The sequence below is a fragment of the Amphiura filiformis genome, chromosome 3 (assembly GCF_039555335.1).
Source record: "Amphiura filiformis chromosome 3, Afil_fr2py, whole genome shotgun sequence".
In the NCBI taxonomy this organism is placed as follows: Eukaryota; Metazoa; Echinodermata; class Ophiuroidea; order Amphilepidida; family Amphiuridae; genus Amphiura; species Amphiura filiformis.
In genome coordinates, this window is record NC_092630.1 from 34,255,760 (window position 1) to 34,278,904 (window position 23,145).

At 34.1% G+C, this 23,145-nt stretch overlaps 2 protein-coding genes across 2 annotated transcripts in view; both read left to right on the forward strand.

Annotated features, from left to right (window-relative positions):
• LOC140147206 (plexin-A2-like) overlaps positions 1-23,145 on the forward strand; it is a 148,509-nt gene that overhangs the window by 60,008 nt on the left and 65,356 nt on the right. The window contains exon 16 of the mRNA XM_072168986.1: positions 22,553-22,686. Within this exon, the coding sequence (XP_072025087.1) occupies positions 22,553-22,686 (134 nt within the window). The remainder of the gene's footprint in view (positions 1-22,552; positions 22,687-23,145) is intronic.
• On the forward strand, positions 6,396-9,600 carry LOC140148069 (plexin-B-like). Its single transcript, XM_072169922.1, has 3 exons — positions 6,396-7,525; positions 8,389-8,583; positions 9,436-9,600. Exons 1-3 carry the CDS (start codon positions 6,401-6,403, stop codon positions 9,598-9,600), a joined length of 1,485 nt encoding a protein of 494 aa, XP_072026023.1. The 5' UTR covers positions 6,396-6,400.

Here is a 23,145-nt window from a genome sequence, read left to right on the forward strand (position 1 = left end):
GATGTGAATATAGATAATGATGAGGATTCTGATGGCGATAATGACCTTATGAATGAATCTGGAGAAACAATCCACGTATCGGATATTAATATTGACAAATATGATAAAATGATGTTTAATCCAATTAGATTTCAAAATAATAACAAAAATGACGAATTTATTGAAATGAACAAAATACCAGAATGCACCGGAAGAATTCAGCCAAAAATATATTGATACCAATAGTGAACTCTCCATACTGAATGTTAACATTAGAAGTATCAAGAAAAATTTTGAAAAATTGAAAGAAAACATTAAGACCTTAAATCACAAATTTAACATCATTGGCCTATCTGAAACCCACTTAAAAGAATCGCCATCCGAATACTTCAACTTAAATGGTTATAATATGGAATATACAAACAGAACAGAAAGAGAAAAAGGGGGTGTTTGTTTATATATTTCCACTTCAATCAAATATAAACTGAGATCTGATCTTTGTATTTCAAACTCTAATTTTGAATCTTGTTTTGTAGAAATAGAAAGAGAAAATACACGAAATATGTTAGTAGGTGCCATTTATAATTTTGCACATACGAAAATTGAGCATTTCATCACAGCTATTGGTCCTCTTTTTGATCAAATAACTAAAGAAAATAAGGAATGCTATCTAATGGGGGATTTTAATATAGACTTGTTAAAGGATGACTGTCACAAACAAACTCATGAGTATCTTAATCTTGTTTATTCATATTCGTTCATGCCAACAATTTACAAACCAACTAGAATAACTGAACATAGTGCAACCATTATTGATAATATACTTACAAATAATCACAACGATGTAAACTCAGAAATAATAGTTACTGATGTCAGTGATCATCTATTAACTATAGTACTCAAAAATCGGGCAGTAAGAAAAACATCGCCTGATGAAAGAAATTATTTTTATAAGAGGAATCATAATACTTGTAATATAAATAATTTGAAGCAAAAACTTTCCAATGTGAATTGGCATGCTGAACTGGATAATGAAGATGTAAATGATAGTTACAATAAGTTTATACATATTTTCAATAATGTATATAATGAATGTGTGCCTTTGACAAAATACAAGAGTAATAATAAAAAAGAACCAAAATTTCCTTGGATAAGTAGAGGTCTTCTCAAAAGTATAAAAACTAAGAATAAGATGTATAAGAGGTATATACAAAAGCCATGTGATGAGACGCTTGAGTCATTCAAAACATATAGAAATAAGTTAAACACGTTAATACGAAAATCAAAAAGAGAGTATTATAAAAAGAAATTTGAATCTGTTAAACACAATCTACAAAAAACATGGAAAACAATAAATAGTATTATTGGACGTAACAACAAAAGAAATATGCAAGCTAAATTCAAAAATGATAAAGGCGTAAACGGTGTCAGATCCCCAGAAAATTTCAAATGAATTTAATAAATATTTTGTTAACATCGGACCTAAATTAGCTTCCAAGATTACAACAAATGGCAAGAAGTACTATGATTATTTAAAGAGCCCATTAAGCAGTAGCATGTACATGAAACCAATTGTTAATGAAGACGTTATAAAAATAATACATACATTTAATCAAAACAAGAGTGCTGGTCACGATACTATTGGTAATTACGTGGTAAAAAGGATTGCAAAGGAAATATCGATTCCATTAACTATTATATTCAACCTGTCTATTACTGCTGGTGTAGTACCAAATGAGTTAAAGATCGCAAAGGTAATTCCCATTTATAAGAAAGAAAATCCAGAAGTTTTCTCAAACTATCGTCCAGTTTCTGTTCTGCCATGCTTTTCAAAAATACTTGAAAGGCTTGTGTTCAACAGATGCATACATTACATTGATAAATATGAAATTCTAAATGATAAGCAATTTGGCTTTAGATCTAAACATTCTACCTATATGGCTATCTTGGAATTTATTGACAAAATTAGTAATGCTGTCGAAAACAATGAGACAACTGTTGGGATTTTCTTAGATTTGTCAAAAGCCTTTGACACTATCGACCATAGTATTTTATTACATAAACTGGAACATTATGGTTTCAGAGGAAACGTTTTAAAATGGTTTAAAGATTACTTACATAATAGAAAACAGTATGTGTATTACAAATCTTGTAAATCTGAATATAAAGATATAATATGTGGAGTACCTCAAGGCTCCATCCTAGGCCCATTATTGTTCATTTTGTATGTTAATGATATCATAAATACTTCCACCATTCTAAAATTTGTCTTGTTTGCCGATGATACTACTATAACTTATTCACATAAGGACATTGTGTCCAAATACGATCTTATCAACAATGAATTAAAAGAAGTAAATAATTGGTTTAAGGCCAATAAGCTATCAGTGAATGCAAGCAAGACTAATTATATGGTGCTTGGTACAAATCACAAAACATCACGCGTATTGTACAATGTTACTAAAAATATTATATTAGATAATGTAATCCTGGAAAGGTTGAATAAGACCAAATTTCTTGGAGTGACAATTGATGAGAATTTAACATGGAAATTTCATATTACCAACATCTCAAAGAATATATCTAGAGGTGTTGGTGTAATAAACCAACTGAAACATTTTGTCCCGAGCGAATAATGTATTCACTATATTGTACTTTAATACTTCCTTACATAAACTATGGTATCTTAGCATGGGGAAATACTTGTCAAAAATATTTGGAAAAGATTTTCAAACTTCAAAAAAAAAGCCCTTAGAATGATATCGAATAGTCACTTTTTAAGTCACTCAGCCCCTATTTTCAAGAATTACAATTTGCTTAATGTTTATGATAGTTATGATCTCGAACTAAGCACTTTTATGTACAAGTATAATACCAATCAGTTACCAAAAGGCCTTCAATAGTTATTTTGTTGAGCAGAGGAATCACCTCAGGTATCACACAAGAAACGCTGAAGATTACAAGATCTGTCTTACAAAAACAGAGTTTGCTAACAAAACAATAAGAACCGCCGGGCCAAGAAAATGGCATTCGATTGACAGATGCGCCAAAACGGCTACATCAGTAAAACTCTTTAGATCCCAAATTAAAACAAACCTTATAGAAATGTACACTTAATACCTCTTAGTTTGGATTTACTTATTTTTATTTTCTCCTTTTAAAACAAAAAATCGATTAAAATTAACTGATCTCTTAGCATTTATACTATATTCACAAAATGTCAGCTTTCTTGTGCGATATCACGTGAGCAAATGTTATGAAATCCTAATTTGTCTTGCACTTATATTCTGCATGTTCTTTATTCATCATTTTTTTTCCTGCTTAGTTCGTTCTACATGAATGTCACTGTCACTAACCAGGCCAATGGTTATTATTACCCATTACAGTATCAAAATCACAAAGGAGAACCGGGACACATTATACCGCCACATACAATCGTGCTGTCAACTATGGGGAGAAAATTGGGGGTATTCAGGTCCTTGCCTGCGGTGCACGGAGACGAACAAAAACAATTCTGCTTCTCTGCTTTAGCGTGCAGGTCGCATCAAGTGCATCTCTCAAATACAACCATCATCCATGTCGCTCTTGTATGACAACGATTGCCTCGAGCACATTCCGAGGAAAACCAAATACCCCCAATTTTTGATCCAAGCCTGTATCAAGATGGCGGTGGAGTCCTGTTTCTCCTTCTCTAATTCTGTAGGCAAAACTAAGGCTCTTGCTAATTGACCCTTATTACTAAGATATTTTTTGTTTTGATGTTTGTTATAATAATAAATTTTCATATTAAATGGACTTTTTGTATATAAAAGCTTGCTACAATCTAGCCAGATGTAAATTCATTAAGTTAGCCTTTCATACTCAATGTAAACAGTGATGAAAGCATGATGCATTTAATGATATGTGTATGATTTGTATGATTATTGCCACGGTACAAATTCAAATCACTTTGTGGAAATGGTTTATTTCACATTGCAACATTACTTATAATTAAAGACAGAGATAAAAAGAATTTATCGCGTCTGACGTCATCTGTCAATCAAATTCGAGCATGGTTTGTTTACATGTGTCGTGATGATGACTTGGTGAACGCGGCGGTATAACCGGGCGCCTTATTGTTAATTTTGCACCTTCAAACATGCAAACCATCTCAAAAGTTAGGTCTTTATAGTAGGAAACTTTCTTTGGCGAAGGCACCATGTCAACAATGCCTAGAAAAGCTGGTTTTAGCCTTGTAAAAGTACGTATTTTTCGCCATTTGCTGCTATTCCTTTTCTCCGATCAGCACCAGATAGATCTGTCTTCCTTCTATGCGCTATTAACCTGTGTAAACCAATCAAGGATCGTAATTGACTGTGACATCAGACGCGATAAATTCTTTTTATCTCTGTCTTTAATTATAAGGGCTGTGCATTAATTATGAGCCCTGTGTGGAGGATAAGATTAATTGGCGAAATAATTGCCCAGAGCCAGAAGGGTGTCAAGCAATTTTGGCAAGCGGAGGGGGGGAGGGCAAGCAATTTTTGCCACATATGCATGGGGCACCTTTTAATTAAAAAAAATATAAAAAGGAAAACAGTATGGAACGCTTAAATATGTAAATTTACCTGGCCAAGGCGGGATGGGGGGGCAGCAAGCATTTTTGTCACGCCATTTGGACATTTTTCCCCGCCAGAGGGCTCATAATTATCGCACAGCCCTTTGCTTTTTAATGCTAATGTTGTTAAATTTGGCTCTGAAACACTATATCAGTTAATTCAATAAGTTGTTACTTTTTTCATTGCAAGCTGGTAAATTAAACTTTGCATGATAGAAATTTATTTTAAAAGACTTTCAGTTGTGATTTTCACATGTTGCATATACAGCTTCTGTAAGTAAATTATAGAAGAACTTGTAAGAATGCTGAACCTGCACCATATCTGAATTTAGGCCTTGCCTATTAAATTAATTAATCCTATTACCTCCTTTTCATATATCATGTCCTTTCTTTTCTATCATGAATCGAAAAAATAAGATGCTTTCAATCATTTATGGGCCAATTTTTGGTTACCTGCAGAACAATTTATAGCATTTAATGGTATATTTTGATAACCTATTATTGAATATTTTCCTCTTGTCCCAATCAGTTGTGGGGAGACAGGCCTTTGCTATGGCAGCACCTCGCCTTTGGAACATATCTCCATACTGCATCCAAATTTCCAAATCACTGGTTTCTTTCAAGTGAAAACTCAAGAGTAATCTCATTTCAATTGCATATAATCAAATGTAATACCATGGTTTCATTCATTCATTCATTCATTCATTCATTCATTCATTCATTCATTCATTTATTTTTCACTCATCAAATAGCAAAAAACATAGGATACATACAAAATCATAATACAAGTGAGAGTGAAGGAATCACAGGAAAGGCCAAGAATTTTGTTATTTATTTTGCTTTTTGCTAGCTCTGCATGCACCATGAATGTATTTTCTGCTGAATTATAAATGTTTGTTGTTGTTGTGTCAAAACAATTGTCAATTGGTAATTTTTTTTTTTGCAGGATAAAATTGGTAAAATTTGAAGAAAATGGCAGTGTTGATAATTAGAAATCTTCCTTTAATTACATGTATGGATAAACTCTCCAAACATTGACCAAATTTTACATTTTACCCTTCTTGTTAGGTATTATCATGTGCAGGGTATGTTAGCACAGAATTTTTAAATTATTATTATTGTGTTCAGATTTCTGATAGATCCTTTAAATAATTCTCTGATTCTTATTGATCATAATCAGGTATTGCTTAGTCTCATAATGGCTGAATAATAGAGGCTGGATGTTATAATGATTTTTGAAATATTGAATTGCAAAATGATGACAAAAGCATTGAATCATTTTCAGTCAAGGTTTTTCAACATTTCATTCAATCCAATCAGTAAATGCCAGTTAGACAAACTTTAAAGTCCAAGGGATAAATTTTAAGCCTTTTCTGGCAACATTACAATTTTATATCAGTGTGAATAATCCATTGTGTAATTGGATCAGTAACCTTTTTTAGAATTACAGACCCAATTTACAAGTTTCAAACTTAGATAACCTGTAGCTTTTCAATATGTATGTTCTGGAACAGATTTTATGCCATCAGAAAAATATTAAATTGTCATGTAGATCAGCAGAAGAAGATATGGGGAAGTCTTTATTCAATCTTAATTATGTAGAATCACCAATGCTGAACAGCACAAATGACACATGGGAGGCTATCTACCACAGTTACTTCATAGTAACTACAAAGTTTCATAGCAGTAAACTCACTCTGTTACCAGGAATTCCATCATTTATAATGAAAGTATTGATAAAACTAATTTCATTTCCAGCTATGTCATATCAATCTAATTGTGAATTGTTCTTTTATTTGACAGAATTTAAGCCATGAATTATGAATGAAGCCAACTCCAGCTCACGGAAAGATATCAATTATGGATCCACACAAATGTCTGCTCATTATCATCACACTAACTTTGTTGATTTTATGTAAACACTTGACTATTGGTCTAGATCTTGCAGCATATGAAAAGGCATCCTTCAGTATTAGTCCATCCTCAGAATTCACTCATTTTGTAACTCACAAGGAGACTGGTATTGTATACATAGGAGCCAGTGATGCTCTGTATCAGCTGGGAGAAGATTTTGTGAGGCAAGAAAGAGCTGACACGGCAGCACAATGTGAAGATGGTGTTCAAATTTGTCCCAATTATAATAAGATTCTCCTGATTGACTATGCACATGATAGACTCATTACTTGTGGAAGTGAGAAACAAGGGACTTGCCAAACTCGTGATTTGTCAAATGTGAACACTGTTTTATATGAAAGTAATCGCCCAGTTGTTGCATCAGGAAAGTTATCAACTGAAGCTATCATAGCTCCTGGACCTACAAATGGTGGTGTAGATGCACTGTATGTGAGTGCAACATTTGAAAAAGCCAGGAGAAATGATGTGTCAGCATTGAGTAGGAGGGAACTGAATGTAACAAGTGAGTTATTATTTGCCATTGAAAGAGATGGCAATCTCTGGGTAAACAGTTATGGTGGATTTGTTGACCTTGCTTTTAACTATGCAGAAGTGTTTAATTTGAAAGAATTTACTTACTTTGCAACATCACAAATACTGGATATTCGTGCAGAAGAAAGAGATTCCCATGTTTCCAAAGTTAACCGTATATGTCATAATACCATATCACTTGAAAACTCCTATGCAGATATACTTATTGAGTGTAGTTCTGGAGGGAACTACTACAACTTAATTCAAGCTGCCTATGTTGGTCCAGCAGGCCCATCTTTAGCAACATCACTAGGTCTCAATGCAGGAGATGATGTCTTCTATGGAGTGTTTGCTGAGAATGAAGGTGTACCTTTGTCATCAAGTATTCCAAGCAGCAAGTCAGCTTTGTGTGTATTCAAACTGCAGTATATTGAAGAAGCTTTTCTTGATGCAGTTTTTGGATGTCTGACCCTAGGGGATGCATTTAGAGCTGGATATTTCCAAGGCTCTCAATGTGTTGAATTTGTAAGTATGTTTTTTTTAATTGTACCAGATAATGATGTTATTTACTTATTTATTTAAATGATTGAGTCAAGATGTACCCCAAAATATCAAGAGCTTTGTGGCAAGCTAATTATTTGCTCCATTTAAATTGGACAATTGGACAATAGAGTTGGACAATAACAATCTGTTTTGATATCATTGTGTGAAATCGGTAGGTAATTGTTTTGAGGGGAGTGAAAAACAGTCATGCCTAAAGAAACTGACAATTTCATACAATGACTTAAAACAGATGGTGCAAACAATTTATTGTCATTCATAACTGCCATTTTTTTAAATCGCTATTGAAAATGAACCTTCCATTCACTGTTTGAACTCCTCTTGTAAATTTTCAATCAGTCCTACGTTCAATGGACAATGCACAAATACAGGGCTACAAAAGGTCATTATGTGCTTGTTTGTGCATTGAGAAATATGCGTATGCAGGTTATAGATGTGTATTACAGGAACAATTGTACATAATTTGAGGTCATTGTTGTCTGAAAATGATTCAGGACAAAACTATTTCATGTTTGGCATTGCATTTTGTCATAATTTCAAAATTAGACAGAGTTAATGTTTAGCAGGAAAATAAACAAATGGGTCTGAAAAATTCATGATAAAGACCTATGCAAAATGCTCAAGCCAGGCTAGCTTAGCATATAAGCAAAATAGCAAGAAATATTGTTGTTTATCAAATTTCATATTTGACCTTTACAAATGTTATATATTTCAACAACTGAGCCAAACTAAGCTTATTTTTTTAGCTGTGATGAGGCTAATATAGTACTATTTATTTACCATACTAAAGATTTGAATTATGCTAATTGATTTCCTTTGTTTTTCAGTCTATAACTCGTGAGCAAGCAATAGGACAGCAGTGTACAGATCAAACAAATTGGCAGATTGCATCAGGTATTACACCTCTAATGTCAACTCCTGTAATTGAATGGAATGATACTTTACCATCTTCTGTCATAACCACCACACATAGGGACCATACTGTGGCTTTTGTAGGGACAACAACGGGTGATTTAGTCAAGGTAAAAAGAAATACCTGAAAATGTTTCATGAGTGTAGATCTTGTTTGCTTCATTTCTTATTCTGTGAAGTGTTGAATGTACAATGTTTATGATCAAATTCATGATAAAAATGTACAAAACCCCTTAAAATTAATTTTTGTGTTGTACATTTCCACAATTGCTATGGAAATCAAGTAGAAATTCATCTTGAGGAGCACAAATTAAGAAACATTAATTTTTTTTAATTTGTCAGCTTGTTCCCAACCTTTTTTTTCTTCAATCGCACAAAACTTACAAAGTTTTAAAAATGCTAATGAATTAGAGGTAATTTAGAGATTCTAAACTTTATAAATGTATTAACCATAACATTGTCCTGGTGAAAAATCAAAGCCCCGTCAAAAACAACAAGTTTTGGGGATATGTTTTTGCTTGGATCTGTTGATATCCTATTCTATAGTTGATAAAGTTAAAATTTGTATATTATTAGAATTATATTTTGTTGGATATCTATACATCTTCATATTTTCACAAGATTAAACCTCTAAAAATAAGATATAGGCAAAAGTTAGGCAGGATACCTTTTTTCTAGGATCTTTTGATAATCTTTTTCTGTAGTTTGATTAAATTTGTATTTTGTTGTATACACTATATCATATTCTCACAAGATTAAACCTGACACATACGATTTCTTGATTTTGATTAGTGTTGATGAGTACAACGTTTATGAAACAGCTGATTGAGTTAGCATGACTTGTGCTTGAATTTAGCAAATTTTTATTTTAGGGAAATCAGGCTTTCAAATTTATGCATTGCAGATAACCTCTACAATATAAGAAATAGAAAAATGTCAATTTTTGAATTTGTACATTACAGGTTCATATTGAGAGTAACAGTTCTGGCAGAGAGTATGAGAGGATTAGTTTGGGTAGTCCTGTATTGAAGGATGCTGAGATGGATACAAACAAAGAAATGGTGACAATACTAACACAACAACAGGTAAGATACTATTGGCTAGAGAAGCAGGCAAGTTCATATTGAGAGGGAAAGTTCTGGCAGAGAGTATGAGAAGATTAGTTTGGGTAGTCCTGTATTGAAGGATGCTGAGGTGGATACAAAGAAAGAAATGGTGACAATACTGACACAACAACAGGTAAGATACTATTGGCTAGAGAAGCAGGTAAGCTCATATTGAAAGGGAAAGTTCTGCTAGAGAGTATGAGCGGATTAGTTTGGGTAGTCCTGTATTGAAGGATGCTGAGGTGGATACAAATGAAGAAATGGTGACAATACTGACACAACAACAGGTAAGATACTATTGGCTAGAGAAGCAGGCAAGTTCATATTGAGAGGGAAAGTTCTGCTAGAGAGTATGAGCGGATTAGTTTGGGTAGTCCTGTATGGATGCTGAGATGGATACAAACAAAGAAATGGTGACAATACTAACACAACAACAGGTAAGATACTATTGGCTAGAGAAGCAGGTAAGTTCATATTGAGAGGGAAAGTTCTGGCAGAGAGTATGAGAGGATTAGTTTGGGTAGTCCTGTATTGAAGGATGCTGAGGTGGATACAAATGAAGAAATGGTGACAATACTGGTACAACAACAGGTAAGCATATAGTTGGCAAGAGAAGTATATGAGTGCTTCATTTGCATAAAACTTAAATAAATATGTTTAATTTATGGAAGATGCCTAAAGGCACTGTTTGAGATTTGACACCCAGACTCACACTTTTTCTTTTCTTTTCTCTTCCTGTTTCTTGTTATTTATATGTATACGTATATATGCACTTGTTGCTATGCAAAAAAAAACATTGCGCATAAATAGGTATAGGTGAAAGAATTCCTGAGTTGTCTGCAAATATAATATCATTTCTAAGAATCTAGTTCTTTTTATAACTCCACCTGAGGTATTATGTTTCCTGGTTGTCCGTCTTTCATTCCGTCCATCTGTCCGTACGAGGTTGTGAGTGCAACTTCTTGGAACTGGTGAGGTGTATGATTTTGACGAGGGGTGGCAATTAGCAGTCTTCAAATTCCAATAGATTTTCATCGCAAAATATGCTTATTTGGTAGCTCATTTGCATAAATCAAAACTCATTTGCATAATCAAATTCTGAGGTTGTGAGTGCAATTTCTCAGTGCTGGTAAGGTGTGATGTGACTTGGTAGATGGGTGGCAATTGGCAGTCTTCAAATCCAAACAATACAAATGTAAATGTTGATTTCTTAACAATGTTGGATGTAGAATAGTGGTTTTTGTGACAAGTTTATTACAATTCCTTATTATTTTCTTTACCTTTTCATACATGTTTTATAATTATCTTTGAATGTGGGTTTCAGTCAATTGCCATGTTCTGATATATAGGTCACATATATTGCGAGTGTTGCAAAATTTGAAAGCAAAGGTAACATGTAAAATACATGTCATGCAGCATGTATTGGCAGCACACATTATTCATAGTATTACAAGATGTGATGCAAGTCACATCGAGAGCGTAGGTTTTCTTACACATGCTCGAACAGTGTACTGCTAACCACCCAGCGTGTTTTATTGTCCACAATGTCACACATATATGTGATGGTTAACACATAAAAGGAACCTTGCAACAGGTTATAGCACACTTTCTATCATTGGTGACAAGACAATAAGTGTGATTCATTTTTATTAAGGTACAGTCAAATTTGGAAATGATAGAGGTACTAAATATATGTTTTACAAAAAAGCACATGACCTGATCATGATTGCAAATTATTCTTTCACTTGAGCCGTTAACCTGGAGAACAAAGCTTTAACTGACCTGATCATGTACAATAAATTCTGTGGAGCAATACATTTGTACCGAAACCTCTGAATTTCACTTCATATTTGAATGGACCAAATTTAAATATTGTATTATGCAGCTTTTGAAACTGAGAGTTTCCAATTGTGATGCCTACACAACCTGTGATGACTGCATAGACGGCAATGGAGGACAAGATGGGGACCCATACTGTGGATGGTGTACACTGAAGAGAAGGTATGTATATCCTTAGTTTACTGATTGATTTTTGTCCCATAACAATTATATTGTGGGTACCAGTGATCTAATCAGGTGGAAAGCACTTGCTTGGACCGCTTTTTAGAAATAAGAGCGCTTCTGAAAAGGTCCACCAGGGTGACAAAGAAGAGGCGGTCTGACTTATATACAGAAGAGCTTGGGGATACCAACAATGGTTTACAACCAGATGCTTTTACCTCACTAGCTGTGGATTGTGGTGCTTGGAGAAACTTTGTGGTCACCCGCTCCGCAATTGAATGAAATGAAATTAATTGTGGGGCTTATACTACCATGAGATAGGTGGTTATCCTGCAGATTGGTCATGCCATTTGGTGTATTGATGAAGCATTATAACACAATGGCAGATGAATTTCAATGTTGGCTGGTAATAACTTCTGATGCTGTTTACTTTTTGCCTTGCCTGAACTTGATCAAAAAGAGACAGACTATGCAGTCACCACTTCTGTTGGTATATGTGTATGCATACATTCCATGTGTATGTTATGCGCTAATTTGGTTAAAGTTTTGTAAAATAGATGCCATTCCAAAAGTATCACTATTAGTGATCTTAAACTAATGATTATTATGGGGGTGCTTAGACAGTCACTTGTGACTTGAAAAATTCTGTAGGAGTGCTTATTGAGGTTGGGGCAATAATTAGGTTGAATACAGGAGGTTCCAATAGGTAACTTTATCAGTGACCTTTTGTTACTTTTGTAAAGATGCACTCGACATGATGAATGTCCAATGTCTGATGAGTCTACAAGATGGCTGCCATATAACAATGCTCAATGTGTTGCTATTAGTAATGTGGCTCCATATGACAGTTTACCAATCACTGAAACTGAACAACAAGTAAGTTAATAGTAATAGCGCTCTTTCCACAAAATACAATAGGGCCTATTGACCTTAAGAGAAGCAAAATATGTTTCAAGTTTGAGAGTAAACATGTAGTTTGTAGTCGGACACTGTGTAGATTAGAGAGATCATTGATTGTGGAGCTCAGTCCTTTAAGAGCCATGTAAATCAACATCTTTCAAGATCATGATTTAGCAGAGGGTTCTTGCCACTCTCCTTAGCTACTGTGAACCACTGATTGGCCCATAAGGATTACTAATATAGTACTCTGTTGCCTATATCTGTGCTTGACATAATCATTCCTAACAGGGTATTGTCACCTTGCATTTTATAAAAAAAAAGAATGTCAGAGGCCACAGAGTTTTCTTAATATTTATTCATACAATGTAATTTATATCTTTCTAAAAATTCTTTCAGGGTCAAGTTTTTTATTTGGGATTTCAAAACTTGCAATACCATTTATGCAGGGTCAAAAGATAATTGATATAGAAGTGATGAGTTCAGTCTGCAAAAACTGATAAACACCATATTCAAACCTTTTGAACTAAGGCCACCAGCATAGGCAAGTCAAATTAAGAAAAATGAGGGGTTATATTAAGCTACCACTACTTGCAACAGCATCCATTCAATCGCCATTTATTTCTAAGAAAATCTTTTTATATAACACTTCAGAAGTCCTCGAAAATCCAATAACTGGAACAGTGCATAATTTGCATAAATCCCAGAATAGCCGCTTACGCAGGGAGTCAAATCCTGCAGAAAAAGTGTAGTTTGACATGTCTTGTTACATTGTTACATAGGTAACATCACAAAATTGGCCAAGGTCAACAGAGCTCTATGGATTTTGATTTTTTTTGGCTAGGTTTCCAAGGTAACAAAACATCCAAAACAATGCAACTGTTCTCATTTTTATTTATTTTTATACGTTTTTGCGAGCGGAGCAATCTGGGACCATTTTTATCAAATTCATCGAGTTTTTCAATTTTTGTCTCCTATGGAATCCAAATTTTGACATTTGACCTTTTTCCCTATAACTCAAGAACTGTACATCGGAGATCAAACTATACTTTTCTGAACCCTTATGATGAGAGAAATACATTTATTATGCAAATTAGGGACTTTTCTGGGACTTTTGATATGTTTTAGTTGCAATTAGTTGCAATGTATGAATAAAAGAAAGTATGTCATGGCTAAACCTCACTCAAGAAACAATTTATTATGAAATACCAAAATTACAAGATTTTTTCCACTGTTCATGATCATTATAAATGACAAGTGTATCGCAATGTTTCAGATCACCCTGACTGTAGAACAACTCCCAGACCTTGGAAGTGGGGCCTCGTACCAGTGTATATTTGATAACATTCCTGCTGTAGCAGCCAGTAAAGATGGTAACAAGTTAACCTGTACTACACCTGCTATGTCTGATATACCTAGGATAACAACTGGTAATGGTAAGTATAGAATATAATCTACTTTAGTAACCTGTACTACACCTGCTATGTCTGATATACCTGGGATAACAACTGGTAATGGTAAGTATGGAATATAATCTACTTTAGTAACCTGTGCTACACCTGCTACGTATAGAATATAATCTGCTTTAGTAACCTGTACTACACCTGCTATGTCTGATATACCTGGGATAACAACTGGTAATGGTAAGTATGGAATATAATCTACTTTAGTAACATGTGTTACACCTGCTATGTCTGATATACCTAGGATAACAACTAGTAATGGTAAGTATAGAATATTTCTGCTTTAGCAAAATTATAGTTTTTGAAAACTAACCACTCCAGTATCCAAATCAGACAATTCACCACAGGTGTGTGATCTTAATGTCTCAGATGTTATTATCTACATTGAGTAATGGGCCTTTCACTAAAACAATCTGATTGCAAATTTTCAGTTCAGTTTCACCAGTGGTTTGGATATTAGAAGCAAAATTGTGAATCACAGTTGTGCCATAAAACAGTACTGATTTTATACCACCATGGAGATGCATACTTTACTTGCTTAAAACAAGGGGAGTGGCTTTCCAGCACAGACGAGAAAGGACCAGACCATTCACCAGCAGGCAAATTCCAACATCATCAGTTAATGAGGGCCAATCGTTTCATGAAGTACTAAACACTACACCCATTGTGCACCTGTTACCACACATTTTTCTGCATCACACACTTCAAATCTTGTGCATAAATGTACATACGCTCGTAGGCACCATATAACTGATAATAAACCATAATACAACTCCATGATATAGCCACAAATGGCATGTGCATGATTTTCAGATTTATTAGACACACAGGATCAAACGATCTGCCCTCATGAATATGCAAGAAGTCACAGCATACAAAGCACATGGACTTTTCCTGTTGGTGAATAGTCTGTATATTTCTCATCTGTGCTTTCCAGAATCACACTGACTTTCCAAAGGTTTGTGTCCTGCATCACTATCTTAAAATCTTCTACTTCTAGTCCAATGTCTTTCTTGAGGATGTCAATGTAGGTAAGGACTGGTTTCCCAGGTTTCTATCTCCCATGCTTCGGTATCCAACTGATTAGTTTAGATGCTGGCTCCTTACTCCTAGAACAATGTCTTGCAAATCAGATTCTTCTCTTCCTGATTTTATGGCTAAGTTTTGTGAGATCTCCATATAATTAAGTATTTGTTATGTTGCTTCCGGTGACCATTTATGACAGTTCTCTGCAAACAGGTGTAAATGGAGATGAGACTTTTTTTGTTCGTACCATAAACCATCTGAAGGAAACATCAGGGCCTAATTTTAATGGGTTTTTGTACAAAAATTTAGAAGCCACAATCTCAATTTTAGGAGGGTGAGACTGGCAATTGAGTAATATTTCAAGTTTTGTTTATTTATTTGATTTTGTTTTTACTTTTTTTTCAAGATCATGTCACTATGCAGTTGTATGTTTTTTCTACTGAAACGCGAGTGACGTTTGTGCAGAGGGATTTCAACTTCTATGAATGTAGCACACATATAGGGTAAGATACTAATAGGGACAAATGTCAAATTGACAGAAAACTAATATTGTCAGTCTATGTTCAGAAAAGATACATAAAAACTGAAGGTGCAATATGTCTATAATGTCCCAGCCATTGCAGGCAATAAATTATAGGTAATGGTGTGCTCTGTTAGACCAATGTAAAAGTAGCATCAGCCAAGTATCAATAGCAAGTAGTGACCAGTCAGGGCTAACACAAAGGTTGGATGCTACACAGGATAATTTTTGTTAGAACATCACAAAGCAGGGAACTGCACCAGTTCTACATTTTGTGATGCCCAATCTTTAACATTGAATATTTTGTATTTCTCCCTCTTTCCTGATAAAAAGGCCACCATTTCGGCTGTAAATATTTTTACCATGTATAACTCAGCTTATTTCAACCCTGATGTGTCACTTTAGATATGTTCATAATTGGTATTGGTAGGTATGGAATATATCTGCTTTATATTATAATTAATGTGTCTTGTTGACTATGTTTGCAAGTGTGATAAATGTGGACAGAATTTTGGTATGATTCACAATATAAGCTGGGTGAGATTGTCAAGAGTAATGGAGCTAGCAATTAAGAATCATAAAATAATGTGTACACATGTAAAACCCCTTGACTGAGAAACTAAAAAGGACACAAAACACAGAACATGTTTTGTTTAGGATGAAGAAATTCATTCAAACGATAAAATAGTATGAAATGAATTATTAAATATAGATGTGTGAGATATTTCTTACCTTTTTTAAATATCAAAGGTGTGTAGCTTGTACCAATAGCAGCTGGGCTTGTGATTGGTGTATCTATAGCAACAAGTGTACCCATGACAACAGCACATGCAGAATGGAAGATGATACAAACAGCATCATTAATGGAATCAATGTAAATATTCTTTTCAACTCCCATATTTGACTAGTAATTTATTTTAAGTGTACAATCTAATAAGGTATGTAGTGTGAAAGTCACTATGTACCTCTTTTTCAACATTCACAAATATTATTTTGTAAAAGAGGTTTGTATTGTTTTTCAGAAACCAGAGATAGCCCCTAGACAAGGTCCAGAAGAATGTCCTCAGTTAGTTGCCCAGGATGGAGAGAGACTGGTACCAGTAGGTGTAAGCAGAGATATCACCGTCACTGGCAAGAATTTACCTGATATGGACAGAGTATGGAAATCGACCCTTTCTTATTGTGTTAAATTAATTTCACATTTATTCTGTTGTGCTGTATACCTGATGTTACATTTAAATGATGTAATACAGTATTGTATATAAGACAATAGAATTCCGCTTGAAATTGAATCAGCTTATGAAATGTAAACACCCAGAAACAAATTAAGCAAAAGCACAACCGATGATCCATGCTAAGCTTCTACTTGCTTAATACAAAACATTCTCTGATGATTTATGGGAATTCAAAATGGAAACAGCTAGATTCAACGGGAGATTTTGGAGAATGAACATTGTCAAGAAATCAAAAGGCTGCAAAGTACAAAATTAATAATTAAATTGTGTCATGACAACAATATTGTCACAGATTTCTATTTCTGTAAATACTTTTACAGGCTACAAGCTACAAGTGCATATTGGACATTGATGGTAGCAAGGAGTCGACAGCAGCCATGAGGTCAGGGGAGGAGTTCACCTGTACACCTAGAATGGTAAAAATAGATCTAATTCTCAAAAACTAAAAACAGTTGACCTTTTCTGAAGAGGTGGCCCCTTGTAGAAGTGCTCATGACCCACAGATAAGCCCTGCATAGACTATTTAAATCTTACATAACCCTTTCCTGCTTTTCTAAATCAAGCAAACTCAGTAAGTTTTGTATACATCGAGCTATACCTTCTAGATGTATGAATTACAATTTATCTCTGAAAGAAATGCTCAGTCAAAAAATTACATCTTTTAATATTTTGAATGCCCAAACCAAATGAGACTGAATAGTTTTTGAAATGATAAAATACAGCATAATGTTGTTGTTTTTTTAATTAATTTGGAGACACAATGAGTTATATGATATGTCCCCTTTGATTCAAGTAATGGATTATAAATACGATGTTATTTTCAAACTATAATTCAAGAATTAATTTTAAAAATTCCAAAAATATTTGCAAAAGCTGTTTTATTACTAGTATTCAATATTGCAAATTATTCAGTTCTGTTCAGTTTGGGCATAAGAGTGCTCAAAATGATTTATTTTTTCAATAATAGAGTTATTTTAAAACCATGTATACATATAATTTGTCTCAGAAACCAAGTTTGTCTGAATAGATTTTCACCACATTTACAAATTCATATTAGAGAAGACACAAAAACAATATATAAGCTCACATTTTGAACATTTCTTTTTTTAATATGTTGATAAAATATATATAGTACACTTTTAATGAGGAAATTCAAGACTTGGATGTCAGTTTATCTTTAGTATGGAATGATAACAGAATACTGGATGATGTCTTTGGATTTAAAGGTAAGATGATTTCATTGTCTGATATTTTATAGAGAAATAATCCCAAGAGAAGTAACATATAATACAATTGTGTATGTGTATTCTAAGAAACAGCAAGGGGTGCTTGTCTTTATCATGGAAAATATCACATGCTTTTTTGAGAATATTAAACAGTGCACCAAATATCCAGTATCTAAAATACCTTTGTTTCAAGCTGACTTTTATAATTCCAAACACAAATTGTATAATACAAAGAACAAGTTCCTATTTGTGATTGCATGACCTACCTCTAAGCTTGAAAAACACAATGTACACTTTTTATGAAAAACAACATGCTCAATTTTAATTTGTGTTCATATTTTGTAAAAATGGTATTTACATCAGGGTTTACATGCAAGTCTATAGAGATAGTGGTCATTGAGGGTGCTTTCACCTTAGTTTTCAGTCAGTTTTAGTCTTTTAGTAAAAAACAAGTGTTTTGTTGATTATAAAATGTGTACAATACATGCTACAAACATTGGGGTATGTCATGAAATAGTTCCCTATAAGACCTTGTCCTCAAACAATAAATGTCTTATACCTATGCTTAAGAAATATAGGTGAAAAGTCAAGATAAGATTCAGATAATGTTTAAACTTTTGTTCCTTCCAGTGACTTTGTACAAGTGTGAAGTTGAGAGACCAGACTGCAGTCGCTGCTTATCAAGTACCACCACAAGGCCAGAATTAGTGTGCGGCTGGTGTGAGGCTAATACCATGTGTACAGTGAATGATAACTCCAAGTGTAGTGGGAACTGGTTAGAACCTGGTACTAATGAAAACTGTCCAGTGCCTATATTATCAGGGGTAAGATGGACAGTGTGGCAGACTGGGTCTTTGAGATCCTCCAACATTGAAAGGTGGGGGTTGCAAAGTGTGAGATACCAGGCATTGTGCCAACTATTTTTTTCCAGAATGTGTTGACACTTGGACAAAAAGCCATCTGGGACTTTATCTATCACCTTGCTTCATGGGTACTCAAAAATCTGAAAACAATATCCACCTTGTATTTGCATATCCCCACACATCTTCTCTGTTGTGTTGTCTATCTTGATTTATGGGATCCCTAATTGTTGTTCATGCTGTTCACCTGCGACATTCAGTGACTTTTTTCTAACTGGGGCGGTTAAGTTTAATCCAATATGGTGCCTCCACTGATTATGCCACTGAAGATGAATAGAAGTAGGCGTCTGAATGATAACTGGAAATTTATAAAAGAATATTGCTTTAAGAATAAGCGAATTGTACTAACAGGAAACGATTAAACAAATTCAAGCCATGCTAGAGCTATATCGCTCATTCTACAAAATCGGGTGCCAATCCACTGTAAAAATTGAAAAAATAAAAGTTGTTCAAAAAGACCTGCTTTTTGTGTTTTTTAAGAGTAAATGTATCACTACTTTCAGATGTAAAAGATTGCCAACACCACTTGTATATTTTTCTTTTAGGAAGTCATGATGTTTTTTAACACTAGAACTCAATGTAATGTGAGCTACGTTACCGGCTACAAAATGGGCTGCTTTTACTTAATCCAAGGTCATAAAAAGCAAACAAAAGATCACTTGAGTGAAATGTAACACCAATTTCACCATTTCATAGAAGTTTTAAAGATGCGGAAATGAGTGCGTAACGTAGCTCACAGTAACGTAGTTCACAGGTTTTTAATATTTTTGATGTGATTTGCGAACATTAATTCTAATATAAATGGGGTTCGATCACTGGTACCTATCGCATATTATTAGGAAGTACTTGTTATACAAGTGCATACTATGGAATTCTGGTAACGTAGCTCACCAATCTTAACATGGTCGGTCAAAATTTCAATGTTTACAAAATTTCTATGCCAAAAATGCTACAGCATCACGATTTTTACTGTGATTTTTAAAAACCTATGAGTGTTTCCTTTCAAAAGCCGCAAACTACGTTGATATCTCTGTCTTACGTCTTTCCAATAACGTGTGTTAAAAAGGAGTAAATTTATTTTAGAACTACACAAAGACATTTTAATCACTAAAAAATAATGTGATAAACAATATGATGGCACGTTATCTAATTACAAAACAACAAATATGTAAAGATTTCTCATTTATTCAAAGAAAATATTAAGGGTCAGATTTGACATTTGAGCAGTGGAAATGCATTTTTAGAGATTTTTGTGGCTTTGCCAGGGTTAATCAGGCTGAAGAAAGCATTTAAAGTATGGAAAACTATATATGTCCGTGTAGATCTCGTTGAGTCGCCTACCAGAAAAACAACATATTTGATGACCTAAATGCTCGACAAAGTGTTTGTGGACCAAAGAATGGAAAAAGGGCTATTGGCACCCGATTTTGTAGAATGAGCGATATTAGAAGTGAGAGTCCTCAAAATTACATGGTATCTGCAGAACTTCTCAAATGCTTTGTTGTGATTCACCACTCATACACAAGACAAGGATAGGTAGGTATCCATTGAAGTACTTTGATGGAGATGGACAAGTATGCAACTCATAGTTGGAACCACAATGTTAGATATGGTGACAAATGTGACCATCCATCTCAAACTGCTAGTAAAGTCGGCAAATTGTATTTCGAGTTACAGTGCAAAATATGCATAGAGGTTGTATTCATATGTCCCTAATATTTGTCCGACATGTTTCTCATTTTAGTCCAGTCAAACACCAATCTTTAATCCTATTGTTGAAGAGGATAATAAGCTTATACTTATGTATAGCATAAGTAAAAAGCTTAAGTCTTTGTTTGCTTTGGCTAAATCCTGTTCAAGTGGTGGGTTAACCAACAATTAACAATGAGAGGTCATTCCTGAACCTCGTTGAGTTGGGGATGATTTGAAATGACCGAATTATGACCATTTGATATTTAATACCAGCAATAAATGTGGAAAAAAAGAAATAATGTAGTGCCAAAATAATGTACCCTTTTACTGAAGGAGCAAAGTTTAACAAGTTATAACTCCACTTCTGGATATCGTTTGAAGTCAAATGATATATCATTGTGAAGCTTATGATATATATTTTCCAAACACGGAAGAAAACAAATTTGACCAGGGGCCGACTTTACGAGCGTTTCGACCTGGACGGTCACAAATGTACTTTATTTTATTTTGTGATTTGGACTGTTAAAATATGATTTAGATATGTTCACTAACTTATCACATTTGTTTAATTTGTAGGTGTGGCCACCTTCTGGGCCTCTTGAAGGGAACACCATCATATCTGTCATGGGGACTGACCTAGGCCTTGAATTTGATGATGTGGTCTCTGTGATGGTTGGAGGCAAACCTTGTGATATTAGTGGTTTGAGTCAGGAGTATAGGACTGGAAGCAGGTAAAACTAAAATATAATGTGACATCAAAATTGTAACCATAATATTTTACTACCAATTGAATAAGAATACTCTGAATATCTTGAACTATTACAAATAAATTGGTTATAAAATCACAGACTACATATATGCAAGAACTAGAATGAAAAGACAATTTTTGATTGAAATTGTGATTCAACCAAACTAATTATTGTTGTGTAATATTAATTTCCATTTCATATACAATAGATTTGGCCATGTAACAGGGTAAAAAATTGTGCTTAAGTTTGTAGTTTTCGATAAATGAGTAATGTTGAAAACTGATGTTGTGCACATAATACAGTTTTGGTTTTATTCTCACCTATTTTGTAATTATTGGTCACTTTTGTAAGGGTGCCATAAGTTACATGGTATGCATTTTATTGCATCTTAATCCTAATTGTGTCTAATGTTTCTCACAGTGTTAGTTGCAGGACACCTTCAGGTCATACAGATTCTGAAGAAGGCATCACAGTGGCAATCAAAGGAGCAGACGAGACTGTGTTACAAAGTACTGGCAGTGTGGTATTTACTTATAGGGTACGTATATCCCACATTTACTTTTCTAAATAGCAGTACATTCTCATTTTAGCCATCACAAAATAAAGATAATATGCTTTTCTGGACCAGTCTTTTGTTCCAAGTAATTCTACCAGACCTACCCATGTATATAGGCATTCTGATGTTTTCTGAAAGTATAGAAAGAGGAAAAACTGAGAGAAGATAATAGACTTTGGTCAAGTCCACTCCCAATGAATCAAGTGATTTTATTCTACAGACTTGTAGTCAAGAGAAAGGAAGTTCTTATATCCAATCTGGCCATAAGGCAGCAGACTTCACTATTAAATATTGAATGTTTAAATTCAAAAAGCAATATTTCATGATCCTAGCATCCTCTTTTTAAGACATTTTTCATTAGATATCCTTGAAAATAAAAAAGCTTATTTCCAAAATTTCAGTTGATTCTAATTTTGTGTTTGCCAGTTATGCATGATTATGTGTATTTCACTGCTCCATAGACAATGTGTTGTAATTTTGTTCTGGTGTACCAGAACGAAATTCAAATTTCACAATATTTGTGCAAAATGAATTAATCTGTAAGAAATTTTGGGTATGTAAGCATTATGTAGCCAGAGGTTTCCGGTGGTATAGAAATCTCAAATTTATTTTGAGAAACGTGGGGGGATGATGCTGTGGATCACGAAATGCCATTTTAATCCATCCTCCATTTATTAATATCCTACAGAATCCTTCCATTTCTTCCTTTGAGCCTCAAGAGGGTCCAGAAGCTGGTGGTACTGTAGTAACAATTACTGGTCAATATCTAGATGCATGCAGTGAGATATCAGCTACTATTGGGTCTGAATGTGTCATGAATAGGTAATGTGAGTTTATCTGTCTGGTGTCTGTCCTCTGTACTGCCTGTTTATAAATGCATCTAAACTATAAAGGTCAATTGTTCTAATGCTACTTTATCATATGTTATATTTTAGGAAAGACAATGTAGTGAATGAAACCACTGCTACATGTCGTACTACAAGCTCTGCCATGGACTCAACATTCCCTTTAGTGGTGTCCTTTGATGGTACAATGAGACAATCACAAGATATGTTTACATACAGACCCAACCCGAAAGTGAAAAGTGTCTACCCACTCAAGACCATTCAAAGGTACTGTTAAGCTTACTTTCTATCAATAGTTAATACATTTCAATTTTAAGGTAAAAAATCTGCTTGAGTCAGGAAGCAAGATAATTGTTGTATTTGTTTACTTATGTTTCATAATATGCTTTGTTTTGCTTTTCTTTGTTCATCCTTCATCCTTATTAAGTGGTGGCAT